At 34.0% G+C, this 23,511-nt stretch overlaps 1 protein-coding gene across 1 annotated transcript in view; it reads left to right on the top strand.

Moving 5' to 3' along the window:
- LOC115210731 (5'-nucleotidase domain-containing protein 3) overlaps window positions 1-20,335 on the top strand; it is a 57,443-nt gene extending 37,108 nt beyond the window's left edge. Inside the window, exons 11-16 of the mRNA XM_029779440.2 lie at window positions 5,529-5,613; window positions 7,896-7,982; window positions 9,971-10,024; window positions 16,553-16,639; window positions 16,894-16,958; window positions 19,548-20,335. Of these exons, the coding sequence (XP_029635300.1) occupies window positions 5,529-5,613; window positions 7,896-7,982; window positions 9,971-10,024; window positions 16,553-16,639; window positions 16,894-16,958; window positions 19,548-19,761 (592 nt within the window). The 3' untranslated portion in view covers window positions 19,762-20,335. The remainder of the gene's footprint in view (window positions 1-5,528; window positions 5,614-7,895; window positions 7,983-9,970; window positions 10,025-16,552; window positions 16,640-16,893; window positions 16,959-19,547) is intronic.
- Window positions 20,336-23,511: the final 3,176 nt, after the last annotated feature.

Raw genomic sequence — 23,511 nt, 5'->3', positions numbered from 1 at the left:
AGTGTAATTTTATTTCTTTTATTAGTAACAATTTTTACATCAACCCACCTCCCGTTTTGTGTTTTTTTTTTCATGCAGTTACACATTTAATACTTTTTTCATTTGGCATCTACTTGCAGGAATTCCGTACATTTTCTTTTTCTTTTGCTTGTGCATCTGGGTTCAATTATTTGTAGTGGCGTTTGAGTTGAAATGTATTATATAACCATTTCACTGTTTCTTCCATTCTCTGGGGTTCACTCTCAACAAATCCTTTTTTCGTTGATTTATGTATCTCTTGTATACTCCTTTTCTTCCTTTTATCAAAAATAGCATTTTTCCTATGCATTTGGTAATCACACCATCTTCCCAATTTTGTTTTCTGTATGCCCTAACAAATACATTTTCACCAATTTTGAAATATCTTGCTGTATCATCCATTGCAATTTTTCTTTTCTTACCAGATAGCAAATTGTTGAAGACTGATTTTATTTTCTTCACAAGCATCAGCTCTGCTGGTGACATACCTGCTGGTATATTTGGATTTGGTTTCACACAGTATACTCTTAAGAATTGTTGTAGAGCTACCTCATCCATGACTTCCTTATTTGACTTTCTTAGGGCTCTCATGAACATATTGACAAAGTGTTCTGCTTGTCTGTTAGATCTGGGGTGGTATTGGTATAGCATTATAGCTACATGTTCTACAGCAAATTCTTACAAAACTTTTAAACTCAAAAGACACAAATTGTGTTCCATTGTCAAACACTATCGTGTCTAAGACATCAAATCTCGCAAACAGGTCATGTAGAAAATTTGTTGCAGTTGAGGAGGTTGGCTTTTTACACTTACACATTTCTGGCCATTTAGAGAAACATATACTACCACTAAGTAGTATGAAATGTTTAAGGGACCAGCAAAATCGATGTGTAGTCTCAACCATGGAACATTTACTTTTGGCCAAGGTTCATATTTTATCATCGGTAATTTTGCTGCTAGAGTGCATCCTCTGCAGCCTCTCACTAATTTTTTTATTTCTCTGTCCATTTTTGGTCAGTACACATAGCTATGCATTAAAGCTTTCATCCTCGAAATATCTGGATGTCCAATGTGGAATTCCCTCAACATTTTCTTTTGCAATGCTTCAGGTATTACTACTCTCTGTGCATACATCAGTACGCCATCACAAATTATGTATAGGTTCACATCTTGGTTTTGTTTCGCACCAATCCTGTTTCTCTTTACTTTTCCTGTCCACAGTATTCTTTTCAACTGTGTTATGAATTTGTCCTTTTCCACATTTCATTTTATGCCTTCAAGGGTCACCAGTAATTTTTGTACCATTTTCCACATTACATTTTTTATTTCTCTTTCTGACCTTAATGCTGCAATTACTGTATCTTTGAATGGCTCGCCATGTTTCGGTATCGGTCTGGACAAACCATCTGCATGCCCTAGTTTTTTTTATGGTAAAAATTCCATTTTGTAATCATAATTCAATAATGTAGTGCCTCATTGCTGTAGTCTATTCACTGTGTGTGTTGGTATTCCTTTTTTAAAACCATATATTGACAGTACTGGGCAATGATTTGTAAACAGAAACTTTTTCCATGAATATATCAGTGAAATTTTTTCATACCAAATGTGATTGCTAATGCTTCCTTTTCTATTTGGCTGGTAATAATGATCATGACACATTGTCATATTTTTACTCCCATCATCATATTTGTGCAGGCGCACTGCTCCTACACCATAATCACTCACATCTGTAGCCAATATAATATCTAACTTCAGTTCAAAATGCGTTAATAATAAGATCTATGTTAAAATGTTTTTTAATTTGTCAAATGCCTTCTGGCACTTATCAGTCCAGCACTATTTTGCATTTTTCTTTAACAAATCATTTAGCAGGGTCCTTACATAGTGTATATTTGGAATGTAAATTTGATAGTAATTTACTAAACCCAAGAATGCTTGTAGCATAATCGTATTATTCAGTGTGGGCATATTTTTTATAGCAGTTGCTCTGGCTGGATCTAGTTTGCATCTGTTTTTATCTATTATCTGGCCTAAGTATTTAATTTTTTTCAGAAAGAACTTGCATTTTTCTTCACTTAACTTAGAACCATATTCTCTTATCTTTTTGAATACACTTTTTACATATTCTACATGTTGTTAGTGTGATTCACTTTTTATTAGGATATCAACTAAATAGGCAATAGCAAATTCACAGTTACCCAGCACTGTATCTATCACTTGCTGAAATATGTAAGGAGCCACTTTTACACTTAAATTTAAATAAGTCATGGTGTGTATTAATGGCTGATAAGTGTGAACACTCTTCTTCTACATGGATTTGTAGACATGCCTCCAAGAGGTCTACTTTTGAGAAGAGTTTCCTCCATTCAATTTTGTGAACACTTCCTCAGGACTTGGCAATGGGTAGTTAAGTGAGATTAAGCAATCAGTCAATCCTGTTGAAAAATCTGCACAAACTCTTAACTTATTATTTTTCTTTTTTACATAGACCGTAGATGCTGCCCAATCCAAGTGGTCCATCTTCCTGATTATTCCTAGGCTTTCAAGTTTTTCAAGTTCCTTAGTGCTGCGAGTGGTACCTTCTGTTTTGGCTTAAATATAGGTGTTGCACTTGATTTAACTACAATTTTTCCTTTGTTTTCATGTAGCAGCCCAGTTCATATGAGAAAACATCTGGAAATAAATGTTTTATTCTTCATTTCAATCCCTCAGCTGCATTCGGACTTTTGACTGAACCGTCTATATTCCCACACAAAACACTTATGAGCATATTCCACAATTTGAACAGTTCCATCCACTCTGTACCGAATAGATTTGCTAAATTTTTTAACACATATACTTTTGCCTTTTTCATTTGGTTATGAAATGTCACATTACACACAAATTCACCTACAAAATACAATCTTTTACCCATAACACCTTGTGTTACTTTTGTAGATTTACTTAATTTTGGCTTACTTCCAAGTTTCTTCATTCACAATGGTAATATCACTTCCAGTGTCTAACTGCATTTTTAATCTTACATTTTCATTTTTCACATTTATAAATTTCCTCTTTGTCACATTACCATTTTCTTTCAACGATATCTTGTTTATTCGTTTGTCTTTGTTCCAATGTTTTGTCATCTTGGTTTTACAGTATGCTTTTACATGTCCAATTTTTCCACAATGGAAACATTCTGCTTTCTTAAATAGGCAGTTTTCTCTCAGGTGTAGACCTGCACATGCAAGACATGGGTTTGTTTCCTGATTTTTGTCCTGTTTGTACTGTATTTTAGTACACACTTGATTTCTACTCTGCTTGTTTTGTATTTTCCGACACTCATGTTTCACTTGGGAGAAATCTTTATGTTCAATTTTCACTGTGTCATGTCTTAAATTTACTATTCTTTCACACTTTTCTGACACTTGTTGTAAGGTTACAGCTTGGTTTTGTTCCAGCTTAGCGAGAATTCTTGTTATTACTTCTGCGTCTTTTTCTGCAATTAGTCCCTGAGAAATTTCAGGCACTTAACCCTTTAGTGTTTAAACTGGCCATATCCGGCCAAAGTTTTCTACCAGTTTTATGTTTAAACTGACCAGATCAGGACTCTCACACCTAATCTACATTGACATTCTAAAAATGAACAATCACGTCATTGAAACCTCAAAGCTATAAGATAATGTATGATTAATTAAAAATAATTTAAGTAAAAAAATATTACATTTAACAGAGTAATCTGAAAACTAAAGGGTTAAACATACCTGGCATTAATATGTCCAGTTTGAACTTTTCAGTGTCTGTTAACTCTACCAGCATATGTGATGTAGTCCTCCTCGTTGTTCTTTTCTAGGTTCAAACATTTCCAAAGTGTATTGAACAGCAAGCTTTTCTCACTAAAACTTTTTGCACAGTAATGTATTTTAAAAAATTTTACACAATATTGTATTTTTTAAAATTTTACACAATATTGTGTTTTTTAAAATTTTAAACAATATTGTATTTTTTAAAATTTTACTCAATATTGTATTTAAAAAAAATTTACTCAGTATTGTATTTTTAAAGTTTACGTCAGAAGGTTTTTTTAGGAGTACGTAATTACTGTAACATTCATGTTCTTCATCTGCCAGTTTTCTCAGGATTAGATGCGATTTCATGTCATCTTCCTCATATTTGCCCTCTTTATTGAAGATCTGTTCATGTCTTCTATAGTTTACCTTGAAGCTAACTCCTTCGTCTGATTCATATTTAAACTCTGTTATTGAGTTTGCAGCATAATCTGGCGAGAACATTTTTTCAGCACTTCTTAACAACTTACTATTCATTAATTGCAGCATTTATTGCTGTAATAGTAATTGTTGTTGTTCTTGCAATTGTTGTTGTTGCTGTTTTTGCAACTCAAACAAACCGGCCAACAATTCTTCCATAATTTACAAATTTTTATACTGTAAAATTCACACAAACAGCTTTGTGAGTTTTGTAACTCCTTGTGAGTTTGTTTAATGCTCATGAGTTTGTTAATTCCTTGTCATATGGGAGGGGTGTCTCATTGTTACTATTATCTCTATAACAGTTTGAATTACAAAATTACTTTCTATTTGTTCAGTACTCTAACTCGTTAATGTTATATTTAATCCCTTCTACAGAATCTTTTATCTTATTGTATATTTCTTCTGATCAAATACATTTCATGTCAACATTATCATCATTTAACATTTACTTTTCCATGCTTGCATGGATCAGACAGAATTTCTTGAGGCAGATTTTCTATGGCCAGATGTCCTTCCTGTCACCAGCCCTAATCTGTTTCGTTGATTTTATGAGATTATTATTTTAATTTGCCACATTGCAAATGTTCTTTATATTAAAAAATTGTATCTGTTCTGAGATGTTGGCAGCCCTTGAGCAAATTGTGCATTGCAGAGGAGGTCTAATAAAGCTCAAAATGTCTTCAGAATTTTTAGCTAATTGAAATTTAATGAGCTCTTTCCCTTGCACCTGATATCAACGACTTTTCATTAGGGTTGTAATTATATCATCATTATCATCATCATCATCATCAACATTTAATGTCCATATTCCATGCTGGGATGGGTTGTATGGCTTGACAGTAACAGGCAAGGCCAGGAGCCAAACCAGATACCATAGCCTGTTTTGGCTTGGTTTCTATGGCTCAATGCCCTTACTAACACCCACCACTTTACTAAGTGTACAAGGTGCTTTTTATGTGGCACTGTCACCTTCAAATTTAATTACTACTCACCACTTCAAGTATTTACTTCTAAGTTGTCCACAGCATGATTCAGTCTTAGAAATGCAAAGTAAATAATTACTTGCTATCTACATGGTCTTGAGAGAATGAATGTTGTATTAATGAGTTGTTGATCCAACTCTAAATGTAAACCATCATCTTTATATGCATCACCATTTAACTACTAGACATAATATATATTACTCTTTACTAGTTAAAAGATATACATTTGCTTATTGGTTTATTTTCCATTCAAGCAAATACTTTTTTTTCTTTGTAGACCTTTCCGTATATATGATGCTCACACTGGGACACAGTCTTGGGACCGTGTGCATAGACTTGACAAAGGAAGGGTGTATCAACAGGTAAGCTACAAATTTGAGGAAATATTTTGAAGGATTTTATCATGAATTTTTTTTTATTAAATATTTACTTGATTGAAATATTGAAGTTATGTGTCTGAGATTCATAAAAACCAGTATTCTTTTCTACTCTAGGCACGAAGACCGAAATTTTTGGGGAAGGGGCCAGTTGATTAGATTGACCTCAGTATGCAACTGGCACTTAATTTATCAACCCCAAAAGGATGAAAGGCAAAGTTGACCTCGGTGGAAGTTGAACTCACATAAAAACCAGTACTATAAAAAAAATAATAATTTATTGCTAAAACTTAATATTGTCTCCAATTAAAAATGCTGGTCTTAATTTGCTGCTCTGTATTCTTAAATTATCTCTCTTTAATTTATATTTTTAATCAAATAAAATCCTTACATGCAGCCAGCGTCTTGTTTTTCACCATCTTCCTCCTTGATGTGCTCAAATAATGGGCAAGGAGGAAGATGTGGTTTTCCTATTAAGTTAGTCAGTCTTGAACCTACAAACCCTTTTGGCTGGAGCTTATCATAGTTTACAAAGTGTTTAAGTAATTGTGAGTACAAGACTGCCCTCACCCAACCCCCAAATGAGACACCTGTCTATTGCAGGGTTCAAGTCACACTCCAACCCCCAGTTAAATGAACTGGAGCAACACAAAATGAAGTGCTTTGCTCAAGAACATTCCAAGAATTGAACTCATGAATTAACAATCATGAGTCCAACACCAACACCCAAACCCACTGTGCTATGCACCTTCATGGACTTATTATACCTCTTTATATTGTATCATATTGAATTCAGTTGTAATTTATTAAGGAAAGACAAAATAACTAAAGATATCAAACAGCTAGGTGCTGAATCATGAGGTTACATCTTACAGTCTTGATGTCATTTTCTGAGCTGGAGATTAGGTTTCAGGTCCATTCCAGAAAAATAACATCATAAATGTTCTGTTCCTGTGAGAATTCATCTATCATTGACTTTTTAAATTCTGAGGCTAGTGACAAGCCTTGTTAATTTCAAGATTCTAAAAGAGCTAATTACTTTTTCTATTACATCTAATTATAAGTTTTGTGGTTGTGTGGTAAAGAATTGTATTATATTGCATTGGTCCTGTGAATATCATTCCCTTCATCTGAACATTCAATGCCTTTCCCTTATCAGTGATAATGTTTTAGTATTACCAAGCACATCCTGACACAAATTACATTCTCCAACTTCCTTGCAAGTATCTAAATTTCTATGACACTCTAAGTCTTCTACTATGGTTTAATATACTTCAATCGCAGAAGCTCAAACAAGGAAGTCTGTATTTGGTTACTCAACTTGCTAGAATAGCAACCTTCAAAACACACCCTGCTATCTTTAAAAAAATACACAGTCTGGGTAAACTATTTCCCCAAAACAAGATGGGTTTAATGTGATATCAATGCTGACTTTAAACTAAATAACAAATCAGTAGTTATGTTGGTAAAAATAGAAAGAGAAGTGGAAAAGTAGGAGTGATATAAGAACATAGAAGAGTTTATGTGAAGCATGCTGACCATACTGAAGAAGTAGATATGTAGTGCATTTAGAGTAGTTTTGAGAATTATAATGAATAATCTGTTGACAGGTTACCTCACTGTTTCTGTAATATAGATATATCATCCAGAAATAGGATTAATAAAATGTGTATCCTTGGAAGATAGTGAAAAATAGCTTAGTGTGGATAGCCTTGCCATTACACTTTAAGATACATATATGAACAGAGAGAAATATGTTGGGAAACTCATATAGTTAATAACTTACTACAAGCTACCTCCAAGTAAATCCTGTGAAGAAACTGAAGTGTCATAAAGTAAGCAATGTGGAATTGTATTGTAGATAACAATTTAAGAAATAACTGAGAAGCCATTGGGTTTCCTCATGAGAAGATAAATGGTAAGAAAATTGTATATGGTGAGGATAATATGAATGAATGAGTATTTTAGATGGAATTAGGTCTATAGAGACAAATGTGTCTGAAACTGTATGGATACTGCAACAGCAAACCACTATCAACATCTAAACAACTGCAACTCACACAAATTTCTAGTCTGTTATTTGTTAAGTGAGAAGTTAGGGAAGAAATGTTTAACTTGTTTTACATAATGAGTGAAAAAAAAATACAATTCTTCCATTATTATTACTTAAGTAATTCTAATTTAGTAAGAAATTTCAGTAACAAAATATTTTTGAAATTCTATGTAGAAATGTAATGTTTAACTTTCAATCATATTTTTATTTCTAGGGCAATTTTTCACTTTTGCGACAGATGACAGGATGGTTTGGTTCAAAGGTGTTTTATTTTGGTGATCATGTTTACAGTGACCTAGCAGTAAGTCAGTCTTTTTCTTTTACTTCCTTCTATCAACTAAACTGAATTCTTTTCTTTTTAAACAAGAAACTTGTACAAAACACTTTATTCGATATACAAAGACGGGAGCTGCTGTGTGGCTGCTTAAGAGACATCAAATAATGTAGTCATAGCTGAAAAACATTTGAAAATGATCATGGCTGCAACATCTTTGATCATAGTTCCTAAGGGAGAAACAATAACTTTATCTTAACTTTCCTTCTTGTAGTTTTACTCCATGATTCCTAATTAAATGGAAATAATCTAAATTAGTTTCACCAAACATCCCAGTTTGGGCCCCATAATGCCTGGGCATCTGTTCACTGTCTTTCTTTACACTCACAAATGTAAGAAAAGTTATATTAAACTTATATTTGATATAAACAATGGTGTACTCAATGAGAATTTTATTTAGGTTTTTCATTTTTAATTGTTATTTTCTCCCTAATAAGAAAAATTGGTATTTAACTCTAGTTTTAAAACTTCAAAAAAAAAAAGGAAAAAGAATATTATTGTTTATTGTCACTAAAGGAATGGCAACAGCCATGAAACTTTTTACAAAGTCCCCAAGACTGGTGCGACAAAGCAGCGAAGAAACCAGAAGTTTGGTCAGAATGCTTACAACAGAGTGAACAGTACTAAAGGACTCGAGAGTTAGATGGTAATGTTAAACTGGGTGATGGTTTAAGCTTACTACCCAAGAACAAACACTTGCAGTGATAATTCATCCTATTAAATGTGAATGTTCTGTTAGAACAAGCTAACAGAACATCAATGTTTAAGTGGGGATAAATATTACGTCTCAGTATTGATACTGCCTCTATTACTAATGTTATCTTTTTAACCAGTTTGTAAAAACTAACACTTCCTTTTTCCGAGCTGAGATTTGAAACCGAATCTAAGGTTTATCACTTGTCTGATCCACTACTGGCCAAACAGGCACGAAAGTAATTTCTTTGTCTTGTCAAAAAGTGATGGATGGATTTCTCTTCGACCTCTGACCTGAGCTGTGTCATTTAAAGTTCAAGTGGACAGGAAGCAACTTACATAGGTAGAAATTACTCCTATAGTATGTCTGTCCTTCTAGCTGTCATGACCAGTCAGACACACGATAGCCATCAACAAGCAAATGGTCAAAATAGACAGCCAACAGTTAACTTGCACCATTCAAGCAGCCAACACAGAACCACATATTCAGTATGAATGACCCAATACAGTAGCAGTCACAGAACAGAAACAGACACAACTGAATGACCAACGCACATGCAGACACAAAACATGCCCAGTCCTACCTCATCACATTGACACAATATTTCCCCTGTTTATTTTTTACTTTACCAACTCGAAGCAAGTTGGTAATGTCATGTAGCAGATTTTCTGGTGGATACAACACATAAATGCAAGTGTCAATTAGATAAATTATTTAAACCACAATCAATGCTTTCCCATTGTTTTACTTTGATGTCATCCACATGTCTATTTCATCTGCTACCTCAACAATATCTTTTGTTACATATCCCGCTACAAGTTCATCTAATGCCTTGTACAGTTTCTGTCCTACCCACTGTTACTTACAAGGTTTGGTTTGAACTATAGAGAGTAATATACCTAGATGCAAAGCAAACTTCTGACTATGCCTCTCCCCATTCAAGCTTTTGGTCACAGAAGTGGAAATTCAAGCACCTTCATAAAATCAATATTTAACTTTACCTTAGCATGTTTATGTTACCTAGTATTTTGTAATTGGCCTCCCCCACATTATAGAAGCTCCTGAAAATCTTGCTGTCATATAGAGTATTATAGTACACAATCTTTTTCATGCTAAATGGGAAAATACATTTTGCATTACATAATTCATATTACAGCAAAATGTTTGTAAATGCACCACTTCTGTAATGCAGGGGATGCCTACATGTGGAAATAATTCCTTGATATAGAAATTTATTTATTGATTATTTTTCTTATTATAGGATGTTGCCCTGAGGCATGGCTGGAGAACTGGAGCTATCATTCCTGAACTTGAGGTATGTGGTAAATGCAATTACTCAGCGTCTTAAACTAAGACTTTAATTGATTTTATTGAAATTGGTGATAGAGCTATTATTGGAATTATATCTTAAAATGTATCAAATATTTATTTAAAATTACATTAAACTATAAAATTATTTTCATATCCATTTAAACATCAGGTAAAGAACTGACTAATCTCATTATGGGTTCATCTCTGATTGTTTAATAAATTTGGAATTATTATTTCAGATGTTTACATATCTGCATTACTGTGATTAGTTTATATTTATTCTGCACACTAGAGCAGATAAAATCATTCGTTTGATAGGGTGTGGGAAAGTACAAACAGATGGTTTAATCAGCTTCAGAACTTACTAACTGGTACTTATTTGTTTATTGCAAACCATTTTATCAGCATATACAATACTATTCTGTTACAGTTTTCAAAATTTGTGATTCTGATATATTCTCAATGCTATGTGCAATAAAGCCTGGTGCAGCACTCCAGCTTGCCAGCTTCTGTCAAACCATCTAACCCATGCCAACATGGAAGATGGATGTTAAATGATGATGATGATCCAGTAGACCCTTATTTGTTGCCAATTTTGTGTTAAACTATAACCTGTTGCCTGGTTTAAGATTACTACCTTACACTAAGGTGCCTTAACAGAGTTCATTCTGTGTTCTCTGTGGCACATGTCCAACAGAAGTATTGCCAGATATCATCTTTTTGCTTGTTTAAACTGGTGGATAGGTTTGCTCCACAGAGCCCACTGGAAATTCAATTTTCACAGATGTAGGATAAGCCCTTAAAGAAGTTTTTTAAAAACTTTTCATGCATCCTAATACATGAAATTTAACATCTCTTTGTCTTCAATTGTTCTAAAGAGTTTTAACCAATATAGATAATCATCCATCATGATCATCATTTAACATCTGTTTTCTATGCTGGTATGGGTTGGCTGGTTTGATGAGCTGGCCAGCTGAAGAGCTGCCTGGACTCCATGTCTGTTTTGACGTGGTTTCTACTGCTGGATGCTTTTCCTAATGCCAACCACTTTACAGAATGTACTTGGTGCTTTTATGCAGCACCAGCATGGGTGCTTTTACATAGTACCAGCACTCATGAGGCCACAAGATTAGGATTGCTCAGCTGAAGAAGGACGTAAATGACATGCCTGTATGCAAGACATCTGCGGTTTTATTTAGCTTGATGTGTCTTCTCAAGCTCAGCAATCCATCAGTAGTCTGTATCCCTTGTAAATCCCTCTGTGAAACCCAATGTCTGAAGATCCTTTCTCACCACTTCGATTCCCAACTAATAGAACATGTCTGTTGGCAAACATTCATTGGCAATATATTATTCATTTCTTGTCATGATTACGGGGTCAGACTTAGGAAATACAAAGGGAATATAACAGATAATGCTTTCTGTCTAAATATTTTGAATTGATGTTATTTCTTAAAAACAACTTTGCTAATTTTTCAGCACTTTTATTTGTTTCTCCAAGTATATTTATGATTGAAGATATTGAGACAAGGTAGCAGAATCATTAGTGCTGGTTGGAGTGTTTTGTGGTATTTATTCAGCTCTTTACACTGTGCTCTAAGTGCCAATCTTGTGGAGGTCAACTTTCTCTTTGATGCTTTGTGAGTCAATAAACAAAGTACCAGTCAAGTACTGGGGTCAGTTCTTTCTCTGGGTTGTACCTGTAATTCTAAGGTCCATCCTTGCCACATTCAGCTTGAGAATTGTTTACAAGCACACATGTCTGTGGAATACTCAGCCACTTACCCTTTATTTTCACAAGAAACAATTCAGTTATTTGAACCACCAAAAGTTCATCTTTAAGACTGACAGAGACTCCAACACTGCCAACACTGGTAGAGCCACTTATAAACAGAAAGTTCTCTGATCCTTTGGTACTTTTCATTTCAAAATTAAATTTTGAATGTGCTTAAAATTATCCAACACATCCAATTTAAAATAAAATTCTATCTTTCATTTTGGCTATTGTGTGTGTAATATCAACTTGTATGAAAAGTAGGGCACATATGAGCTGAGAGAATGATTGGATAGTAAAAGCATTGTCTTTAATTTTACAGGAGAAATTGATATACTTTTTTTTGTCTATAAGCGCAAAATGCAAAATTTTATTGAAGTCCTTTCTACGAAAGGTGGGAAAATGCATTACAATGCCTGCATTCACATTTGCATACAGTAACAAATTGCAAGAGACAATATTTCAGCCCATAATTAACCAAAGCAGACATAAAAAAATAAGAGATACAAACCATCTACTTTAACATGGACTCAATATTCAAATGTTATGATTTGGTGATGTGAAATTGTATTTTATATTAAAAGATTTTTTTCTTGTTTAATATACTGATATTAACATATGATACAAATGGGTGATGAAATATGTTTCCTCTAATTTTGTTGCTATGGATGTGTAAAGCAACTCACACTTTTTCTATCTAAAAATCAGTAAAATATTTTATCCTCTTATCGTTTTTCCTTTTACACTCATTTATAAAATTACTCCCAACAATTTTGATACAGATGTTTTTTTTTTATTAAAACTCTTTCATTATACATGAGTACTTTATTTCTTAGCATTGAGGACATTATTTCCTCCCTAAAATATGTCAGGAAATTTTACTAGAAATTTGCTTGTATACAAGTGTTGTCTTTCTTTGCTAAGTATGTCTACATCCATGTCAGTAATTATCATGCAATATTCCTATTTCATTTTGAAAAACTTGTGTGTGCACATTTTTTCTATTGTGCAGTAGTTGTCAAACATGTGGGTGCTCATGTACAATAGCAGAGCTTAGAGGGAACACTGATTGTTAGTGCTGAATATTTACAGTTGTTGTTATTATTGTTTAAATCCAGGTGAGCCCTGAACAAACTTAGTTATAACTAAAAGCATTCTAGCCATGACCATCCTTGTTTATTCTCAGACACAATGTATCTAGCATTTCAGTCAATATTTCTACTCTTTAAGATGGTAGATAGTGATTTATGAGAGATTTTGCTACTATATCTAGCAGTTCTAGTGACCACATAGCTACTTCCTCATTGGCTTGTTATGTTTACTATTGAAGGAAGATTGAGAAAGCAAGCAGGAAAATTGTCAGGTCAGATCTGAACATTTTCTCCTTCCTCCAAGAGAACATAACAATGGATCTAGATGAATGGTCATATACTGTACAACAGAATCATAAATACCGGGAAAGTATAAAAACAATTCCAGCAATGGTGATGATGATTGTGGTTGGCACTTTGACACCCCACATAATTAAACTTGTATTTTACTGTTATTTTTACACCTACAGTATTTAATCAGATATAATGCAATTTCAAATGTAATATGACTACACCTTTTGTACTTAAAAATCAATAATATATTTTATCCTCTTATTTTTAATTACACTTGATTATAAAGCTTCTTCCAACTATTTTGACCCTGATGTTTTGAATTAATTTTTTCTCAATATGCACAAGTCCTATTTCTCACCATTGAGTATGTTGTTTCCTCCCCAAAATATGTTGAGAAAATTTAATGATTTACTGTACATTCTAAAGAATGAAGACTACATTTTTCATAAGTCATTTTGTCACCAGAAGAGAGTTGACTATGCTAAGCTTGTGTGTCTGTATTTTAAAAGTAAAAGAAAAAAACATTAAGGATAAGTCATCAACAGGTGACTAAACCATTAACAAAATATCTTGGTGAAGTATGTAAAAGCATTAAAACCCTGATTTTTTTGTTTATTTGTTTTCCAAATGCTCAAGCCAAAATCTTTATGGTCAGAGCGTCCTTGATGCCAAGAAATGCGGTAAATACTGTAGTCTTCTTTAATTAATATTACTTTATTTAGAGACTGGAAGTATATAAAAAGAATACTAATTGTTACTTATTCTGAGTAATTAACTGCTTATAGCATGACCTAAAAACCTAAAAAATAAGTAAGGGCAACTCCAATCAAATCGCAAAGATTGTTATCTTTTACAAACTATATAGAATGCTTACTACTACATGCATTAATTCTTGGTTTTAACTTCATGTAATTATTAACTAAAACTGACTTATATTTATGATTTTCCAACCTATGCAGAAAATTTATTACTATTAGTGCCAGATCTAGACACAAACTAAATAAGTTACAGTTTAGGACCTCATAATCCACAGGGGTTTCAAAATATTTAAAAGGGATATATCCATTACCATTTTCCAACTAGGGGACCGAGCTCACTAGGTCTAAAGTTTTGGACCTCACAATCCACAGGGGTCTCAAAATATTTTTAAAGGCATATATCTTTTACCATTTTTCAACTCATGGACTGAGCTCACTAAGTCTAAATCTGGGTTTGACTACTGCATACATTAGTACTTGTTGTTGACTTTATGTTATTGTTACTTACAAACTAACCTAAAACATTTTAGGTTTTTGGAAATTAAATCAGTTTAAAAACTTACTTATAAAACTTAATCGTTTCCACTCAGCCCAAACATAAAAGCATAAAAACAAACAGCTCATGTAATAACTGCAGCATCGTTAACCATAAACATTTTGCTGGGATGAATAGCAATAGTTATGTTCTAACTAACTCCACTTTGCCTGCCTTTGCCAGAGCCAGCACCAGAATCTGCAGGCATATGAGGAAACTTCTATATGGTTGCTTGACTGCCAAAAGCCCTTCAAAGAGATAACATGTCCTTCATAAAAATAGCAGCCAAATATCCTACATATTACATATCACCAGCTCAAAAAAAAAAAAAAAGAGCACATTGATTAATATGGTCCTAGATATACTATGCCTGAAATAAAAAATAAAACTGGGTGGTTATGGCTGAAATGTTTTTGATTACTGGTCTGCTCAAGCTGATCTGGGGCTAAACAGCAATAACAAGTATAGAGACAAGTCATTGAGGGAGTGTATGTGGTTTCTCCACCTAAACACAGCAGCTAAATCTTTCAAATCAAGCCCTATCATCTTAAGAAAGGCAGGACACATTAGATAGTGTAGTCTTGGATCCTTTGTTTTGAAAATAAGAAGGGATGACCTTGGCTGGGATGCTTTGATCATAATTCTGAATGATCAGAGCTGGCAATGGGCTAAACAACAATACAACAGAAACACACTGGACAATGGAGAGAATACAGCATGTCCAGACTATTACAGTATGGTGGTGGTGGTGGTGGTGGTGGTGGTGATAATACAGCAAATATTCTGCTCAATACCACAGACTTACTTGTCACTTGTTTGACCATAACCAGTTGAGCATGTCCCTTAGTGGCTGACGATATGTGCATCTCTGATCATGAGCAGAAGTAGTGGGGGAGCATCATAGCCATATGTTGAGAGGGATTCTTTGGGGTTTGAATAATTTACCTCTGGAAACATGGGTGTTTCATTCAACATCCTTAAACAACCCTTATTCAGGGACCTTTTTGAGCGGGATGGGTTACTCGACCAGCAGAAAAAATTCTAACTGGGCCCCCACCTGCAAGGTCATGTCCTGTTTATCTTGATATAAGATCACCATGTCGCATACATATGGTTGTGATGCTTGTGCCTAGTGTACCCTTATCAGACGGGTAGTCATGATGGATACACTGGGCTTCGTATATTTTACCCCAGTGTCACTTTGATGGCATGCACTGCTCTCTCACTCAATAATAATAATAATAATAATAATAATGAGCTTTTGGTATGTAGTACTCAGGTGCACCACAACTCATTGGAAAAGAGTAAAAGAGGGCACAGAAAGCAACAGTAAGACAAAGAAAGACAGCAATAAATACCAGATGTGCATGCACAGTATACAAAATAGAACACAAAAAGACAGAAAATTGAACAGTAAAAGAGCAATAAAGAGAAATGGATGCATAGACATGTGAGGAATTGTGTTAATGAATTTTAGGAAGCATGGAATTTTTGAAGGATGCAGTGTCCTGACAGCTAGCAATCAATGTGGATAGTTAATTCCATACCTTGACAGATCTATGGATCATGCTTAATTGTTTGGTCAATTAACTCTGTACTGTAGGAGTGTTCAATAGAAGTTGTCCTGGGAAGACATAATCATTACAACAACAATGCTAAAAAGTTTTTTTCTCCATTGACCATTATACATACTAATGTCTAAATCAAACTCTTTCCAAGCATCATCATCATCACCACCACCATCATTATCACCACCACCACCACCACAATCATCATCATCATCATCACCATCCTCATTTAAAATACCTTTTTCCATACTGGCATGGGTTGGATGATTTGAGATGAACTGACAAGCCAGAGGGCTGAGAAAATTTCCAATATATGTTTGGCATGATTTCTACAGCTAAATGCCTTTCCTAATGCCAACTGCTTCACAGTGTACTAGATGCTTTTTTTTTTATCCCAAATAATCTTCCCCCATATTCAAATTCCTGTTATTTATTGTAAATGTTTATCATTATATTTAAGTTTGCTAAACATGAAATGTACTTATTTTTTGTTTCTTACTTTCACTTCTCAGAATGAAATAGATAAAATCAATGCCACAGACTACAAAGTAGCGGTCAGGTGGGGCATGGTTCTGCAGCAAATGATAGAATATTGCCAGGTTGGTTCATTTACATAATGCTAAAGGAGATTCTTCAGAAATATATGTTTTTTGATGATTTATTTTGAAAATTTAGATTTTAGTACCTATTGCAAGTTCAGTAAATTTAGTATTGATTTAATCTGTGTTTATACTCAGGCACCATAGTACATTGATAATGTAACATATATATAGAAATTACATAGAAATTTCAAACTGAAACTAAAAAGAGAAACACGCATCTGTATGAAGTTATCATTTGTTGTTATTTTCAGGATACTACTGCTCTTGAAGACACAGAAATTCTAAAAGAATGGCTTCATGAAAGAGACTTAGTGAGGTAAGGTCAATGCTAAAACTTTTAAGTTTGCATTCAACAATAACACTTTTCAATCATCATCACCATCATCATCATTTTATATCTACTTTTCATGTTGGCATGGGCCTGGACAAGTCAAGGTCTAGTCAGTTTTTATTTGGAGAAACTATCTGCATCTCAATCAGGTGTTCTATTTTTGGCATTGAATACTAAGGCTTGAGGCCCTTTTTGATGTCAGCCAGAATGTACTGGATGCATTTTAGCATGGCACCAACACTAGGGAAGTTGTCATATCTTTGACAAGACTAGAAAAGAGTCCTCTTGGTGCAATGTTGTCACCATTTATTTACTAACCATTTTACAGAGTGTATTGAGTACATTTTTTCATAGTACCAGCTTCAGAAAGATTGCTGTCCCCTCTGTTCTATGTTGTCTTCACTTGTTCAATGCAAACATGACCAATAGGGGGAAAGAAGTTAGTGAGTGAGTATAAATACAATGAGAAAAAGGAAAAGATAATAGAGAGTGGTAAGGGAGTAAGTAATGGAAGAGAGACATAGCTGTTTCTAAGGAAAGTGAATAGAAATACAGCATGAGTGGCATGTGATGGAGGAAGAGGTAGAGACTGGAAGAAGATAGGGTGGTGGAAAACAGAGTAATATGAATGGAAAGTGAGAGGAAGAGAATGATGAGTTGGAGGTGTAACAGATAAAGTGAGAAATAGATAGCAGCAGAAGTGGTAAGAGAGAGAGAGAGATAGAGATATGTCAGTAATGAGTGACATAAGGTACAGAGTGTGATAGTTACCAGTAAAGAAGGGTGAGAGCAGTGGATATTAAATACAAATACATCTGATTAATAGGTGTGTTGAGATAGAAGTAGTATGATAAAGGGTGATAATAAGGAGGTGAATTGAATATGGACAAATCCAACACTATCCCTTAAAACGCAGAAGGCACAGTGCAGTGAATAGGAGAAAATATTGTGATAGACATGAGGGTGAGAGTGGAGGTGAGGAACAGATGAAGACTTAACAGGAACATAATGGGCAAGAGATGTTTTTTTTTTTTTTTTTTTTTACAAAGGTAACTTATAAGCAAAAGAGAAAGTATTCTGAAAGCATATTCTTAGAGTAAAAGGGTGCAAAGTGTATGATGTTAGGACAGGCATCCAGCCATAGAAACCATGAAAATCAAACTGGAGTCTGGTGCAGCTCCCCAGCTTGCCAGTTCTGGTCAAACCATCAAACCCATGCCAGCATGGACAATGGACATTAAACGATGATGATGATGCCAGATTTTTGTTTCTAAGTTACGTATCAGAAATGTTTGTGGTCATGAACCTCACTCTTTAAAAACAAAACTCTAAATTGATCCAAAGAAAATGCCTGTATATAGTGTAATAGTAAGATGGTGAGATGGCCGTGAATTTCTCAAGCTCATTAGTGACATTAATGAAAGGATTTTAGTTCCAAAGATTTTTTTTTTCATTTGGTTTGTGAATTCATGATCATCTCTACTTGACATTATATATATGTTGTAAGCAATTTTCTTCCCAACCATGTGGGCTTTTGTTCATTTCCACTGTAGCACCTTGGACAAGTGTTTTCTACTATCGTCCTGGACTAACCAAAGTTTTGTGAGTTGATTTAGTAGATGTTGGCCATAACTATGTTTATGTAATTCCTCTACTGCTCTATAGCTTAGAGTGTGTTTCTCTTTCAAATTTATGATTTACTGACAAAACCATCAACGATACAGGGGTATCTGAACTGCCACTTTCATCTGTTTACGGTCGCTGTATGTATGTATACAATTATGTGCATTGACTGCAACATCAGAACACTATAGGTTTTATTTCTAGCATTGTAGATGTTCTAACACCTCTTAATGACAATTATAGTTTTCATTTTTGGTGATACATTGCTAAACAGCTGCCTAATTGAATTATTTATATATATATATATATCATCATCATCGTTTAAGGTCCATTTTCCATGCTGGCATGGGTTGGACAATTCGACTGGGGTCTGGGAAGCCAGGAAGCTGCACCAGGCTCCAATCTGATCTGGCAAGGTTTCTACAGCTGGATGCCCTTTCTAACGCTAACAACCCCAAGAGTGTAGTGGGTGCTTTTTTTACGTGCCCCCGGCACAGGGGCCAGAGAGGGCTGGCATCGGCCACATTCGAATGGTGCTTTTTATGTGCCACCAGAACAAGGACCATGTATATATATATGAGAGAGAGATGTTTGTGTGTGTGTGTATATATATATATATATATATATGTATATATCTTTGTGCATGTATCTTTCTATTTGTGCTTGTACTCCACCACTGCTTGACAACCAGTGTTGGTTTGGTTACATCCCCATAATTTTACAGTTCAGCAGAATAAGTACCAGGCTTAAAAAACAAGTACTGGGGTCTGATTTGTTCGATTAAACCCTTCAAGGTGACTGCAGTCCAGTCATTAAAGCAAGTAAAAGATTAAGAGACAGGTTGATATATATGAAAATTATAAAAAATTGTAAACAAACACAGAATTTGGATTTTGTGATTCAGTTTTCATATAATTAAACTAATATTTTTATTTTTCTATTTTACCATAGGGCATATGCCAAAGAGATTTTCAACCCACATTTTGGAAGCGTGTTCCGTACTCATCACAATCCTACATATTTTTCTCGGCGGCTCTCTCGTTTTGCTGATTTATACATGTCTAATTTGACCAACTTACTTCGCTATTCAGTTGACCATACTTTCTATCCACGTCGGTTGGCATTACCTCATGAATCACAACCATTTGCCAGTATGTTTACATGACATGTGATATCATAATCGCTTTTGTTCTGCATATTGTGATTAGTAAAATAGGAAAACTTGGTAAGTGATTTAAATATTTTAAGTTAGATATCTAAATACATTTTATTTCCTTTGTTAGAAAATAGCATAAAACTTCAAATTCTATTTAATGAATGGAAACTAAATTTATGGAATACAAAATACATAATTTAGTTTTAATAGTTCTAATTCAAAATAATTATTTCATTTTTTTTTTATTCCTTAACCAAATTATTACAGCAGTTATCTTTACTTTCCTTTAGTTAGAAATTTCAACCAAATCTCCTTCAAGTCATATCTTATTGTTTCAGAAAAGGACACATCAAATGATATGATCTTGGGTTCATTATGCTTCCAGATGGTCATAGCTGGAATAATTATAGATCTGCTCTATCAGAATTTACCTGAGGCTAAACATCAATACAACTAGCATGATGTTTCACTGCAGGTGGCTTTTACATAGATTTCCTAAGCCTCATATTTAGTTTCGTCCTTCTATGTTTTGAGTATTTTGATTCCTCATATTTTTACTCAAAATATATACTAGTCATGTACTAATACTCAAAAAGCCTGTATTGTCCTCCTCCTACACACTTTGTTGTTAGAAATTATTATTATTATTAGGGTGGCGACCTGGCAGAATTGTTAGCACACTGAACAAAATGCTTAGCGGTATTTCACCTGTCACTCCATTCTGAGTTCAAATTTCACTGAGGTTGACTTTGCCTTTCATCTTTTTGGGGTCGATAAAAATAAGTACCAGTTGAAAACTGGGGTCCATATAATCGACTCATCCCCTCCCACAAAATTGCTGCCCTTGTGGTAAAATTTGAAACCATTATTATTATTAGGGTGGTGAGCAGGCAGAATCATTAGCACACAGGACGAAATGCTTTGCAGTATTTCATCTGTTTTTATATTCTGAGTTCAAATTCCACCGAAGTTGACTTTGCCTTTTATCTTTTTGGTGTCGATAAATTAAGTACTAGAGAAACACTGGGGTCAAAGTAATCAACTTGTCTTCTCCTCTAAAATTTTAGGCCTTGTGCCTTTTGTAGAAGGAATTATTATTATTATTATTATTATTATTAAGGCAACAAGCTGACAGAACTATTAGCATGTTGGACAAAGTGCTTAGCAACATTTCTTCCAGCTCTTTATGTTTTGAGCTCAAATCTTGCTAAGTGTATCTTTGCCTTTCATCCTTTCAAGGTTGATAAAACAAGTACCAGTTAAGTCCTGGGATTGATTTGCTAGCCTTGTGCCATTATTATCACAAGGAAGGCTACAAGCTATTAAAATCATCAGTGAGTCAGAGAAAATGGTTAGTGCTTATCTTCTGGCTGTTTACATTCGAGGTTCAAATTCTACTGAGGTTGACTTTGACTTTCCTCCTTTTGGGGTTGATAAAATATGTACCAGTTGAACACTGGAGTCGGTGTAATCAACTTATCCCTTAGAATTGCTGGCCTTGTACCAAAATTTGAAACCATTATTATTATGTTAAGGGTGGTGAATTGGGAGAATCGTTAGACTGTTGGGCAAAATGCCTTGTGGTAATTGTTCTAACTCTTAATGTTCAAGATGCTAATGATTCTGCCAGCTTGCCACCTTTCCTATAACAATAATAATAATCATCATCAAAAGTTGGATATAGTTTAGAGTTTTTAAAGTTTTTTTTTCAATTTTCAATAAAAAATGATTTCCACTTAAGAATTTTACTTAAAGGATCACATCACGAAGATAGTGTGTGCTAACTAGGGCAATCATTGAGTTTAATACACACACACATGGGCCTCCAAGCCTATACAGCAGACCCATAAGAGTCTTGCTTGGGGCAGGCTGCCCCTCCTAAAGCTCTGCCACTGGCAGGATCACATTTAGAGAGAAAAACCATTAGAAAACTGGTAAAAAGTAGTTATTTATATTACATACATACAACATATCTATATCTATCTATCTATATATATATATAATGCTGTTGTCATTTCAACCTTGCTATATGGCTGCAAAACCTGAACTATATCTCTATCATTGCGACATTCAAAAATTAGAATGCTTTCACCACCAAAAGCTTCATTCAATCTTGAACATCAAATGGGAACACTATGTGACCAACAACAAAGTCCTGGAAAGAACCAACAGTCAAACCATCAAATTGCTGATCATGAAACACCATCTTCGATGTAACAAGAATGGAAAGGTCAAGGTTCCCCTACCAAGACTTACTCTTCAAATATACATAGACCAACTCAAAACAACACTGAATGCCTCTGTACTTGAGCCTAAATGGTTTGAAATACAAGCCTGAGACCATACCAAGTGATAGTGTTCCATTATCATTGGAACCAAAAACTTCAAAGCCACCATAAAAGAAAAGGGAGAAATCAAATGACAGAAATCAAAAGTCATGCTTGACAAAAATCCATCTTGTCCTTCACCAGCATTTCCATGAGATCAATGTCATTGACTCTTGTATTCAAGAATTGGTCTACTTAGTCACCAACATCATCACCATAAAGGAAGTGTTCAACAAAAAAGAAACTAAATCCTCAGATATGAGATAAAAGCCAATGATGTATGTTTGTATTATGAAAATATTAATTACAATTTGCTCCTTTCAGTTTATACTTTTATTTTTACTTTGTTACATATTTATTTAAAGCTATTTATTAAAATAAAAGCATTTTCCAATTTGATTAGAATCTCATCAAAATGAAATATCTTTACTGTAAGGAATTCTCCACCAATTAGTTATGAGATTATTTAGACACAAGTTAACCCTTTAGCATTTAAACTGGCTATATCGAGCACAAATGTTCTCCTTGTTTTATGTTTAAACTAGTCAAATCCAACCTCTCACATCTACCCTACAGTGTCATTCTAAAAATAAATGATCACATCGTTGAAATCTCAAAGCTACAAGATAATGGATGATTAATTCAAAACAATATGAATAAATAAGTATTAAATTTGACAGAGTCAGCTGTAATCTGAATGCTAAAGGGTTAAAGGAACAAAAATATTTTGTCTTGCATTTGGTGATTATGGCAAACTATTATGTATTATGTGTTTAATGATAAAAATGTGATATTATGATGGAACTTTTTGTAGTTGTAACAGTATTATGCTAGTCTAAAACCGGATTAGTATCTTATTCTTTGAAGAAAGATTAAAATATTTTGTTTTACTTTTTTTTATATTAAATAAATTTATTGTAATTTAAGTTGTTATTTTTAGCTTGGATTTTAAAGTTAAATTTGTTTGAAGTTATTTAAAATATAAAATAAAACAACTGAAATTTTTATGAGTTTGTTTTTTTTTTCTTCCAAAAGTCTTTTGTGACATGCACACAAATTCTGACAATTTTTTTTTTTTCTTTCTCATTTTTTTTGTAAGAGAAACAATTCCTTTCAAAATTTTATTGCTTAACTGTGTCGATTAACCTGTGAAATTCTTTCTGCTCATTTACAAAGTAGTGCAGGCATGGCTGTGTGTTAAGAACTTGCTTTGAAACCACATGGTTGCAGGTTCAGCCCCACTGCATAACACCTTGAGCAAGTGTCGAGCCAATCAAACCTTGTGATTGGATTTGGTAGATGGAAACTGAAAGAAGCCAGTCATATATATATATATATGTGCATGTATCTCTCTACTTGCCTTGACATTGCATGATAGAGAGGGTCAGTGACAGAAAGGGCCTCCGACTACTGAAATATTTGTCTCAATGAA

The sequence above is a fragment of the Octopus sinensis genome, linkage group LG4 (assembly GCF_006345805.1).
Source record: "Octopus sinensis linkage group LG4, ASM634580v1, whole genome shotgun sequence".
NCBI classification, from domain to species: domain Eukaryota; kingdom Metazoa; phylum Mollusca; class Cephalopoda; order Octopoda; family Octopodidae; genus Octopus; species Octopus sinensis.
Note: the sequence above shows the minus strand (reverse complement) of the source record. Positions and strands in the feature narration are given on the sequence as shown.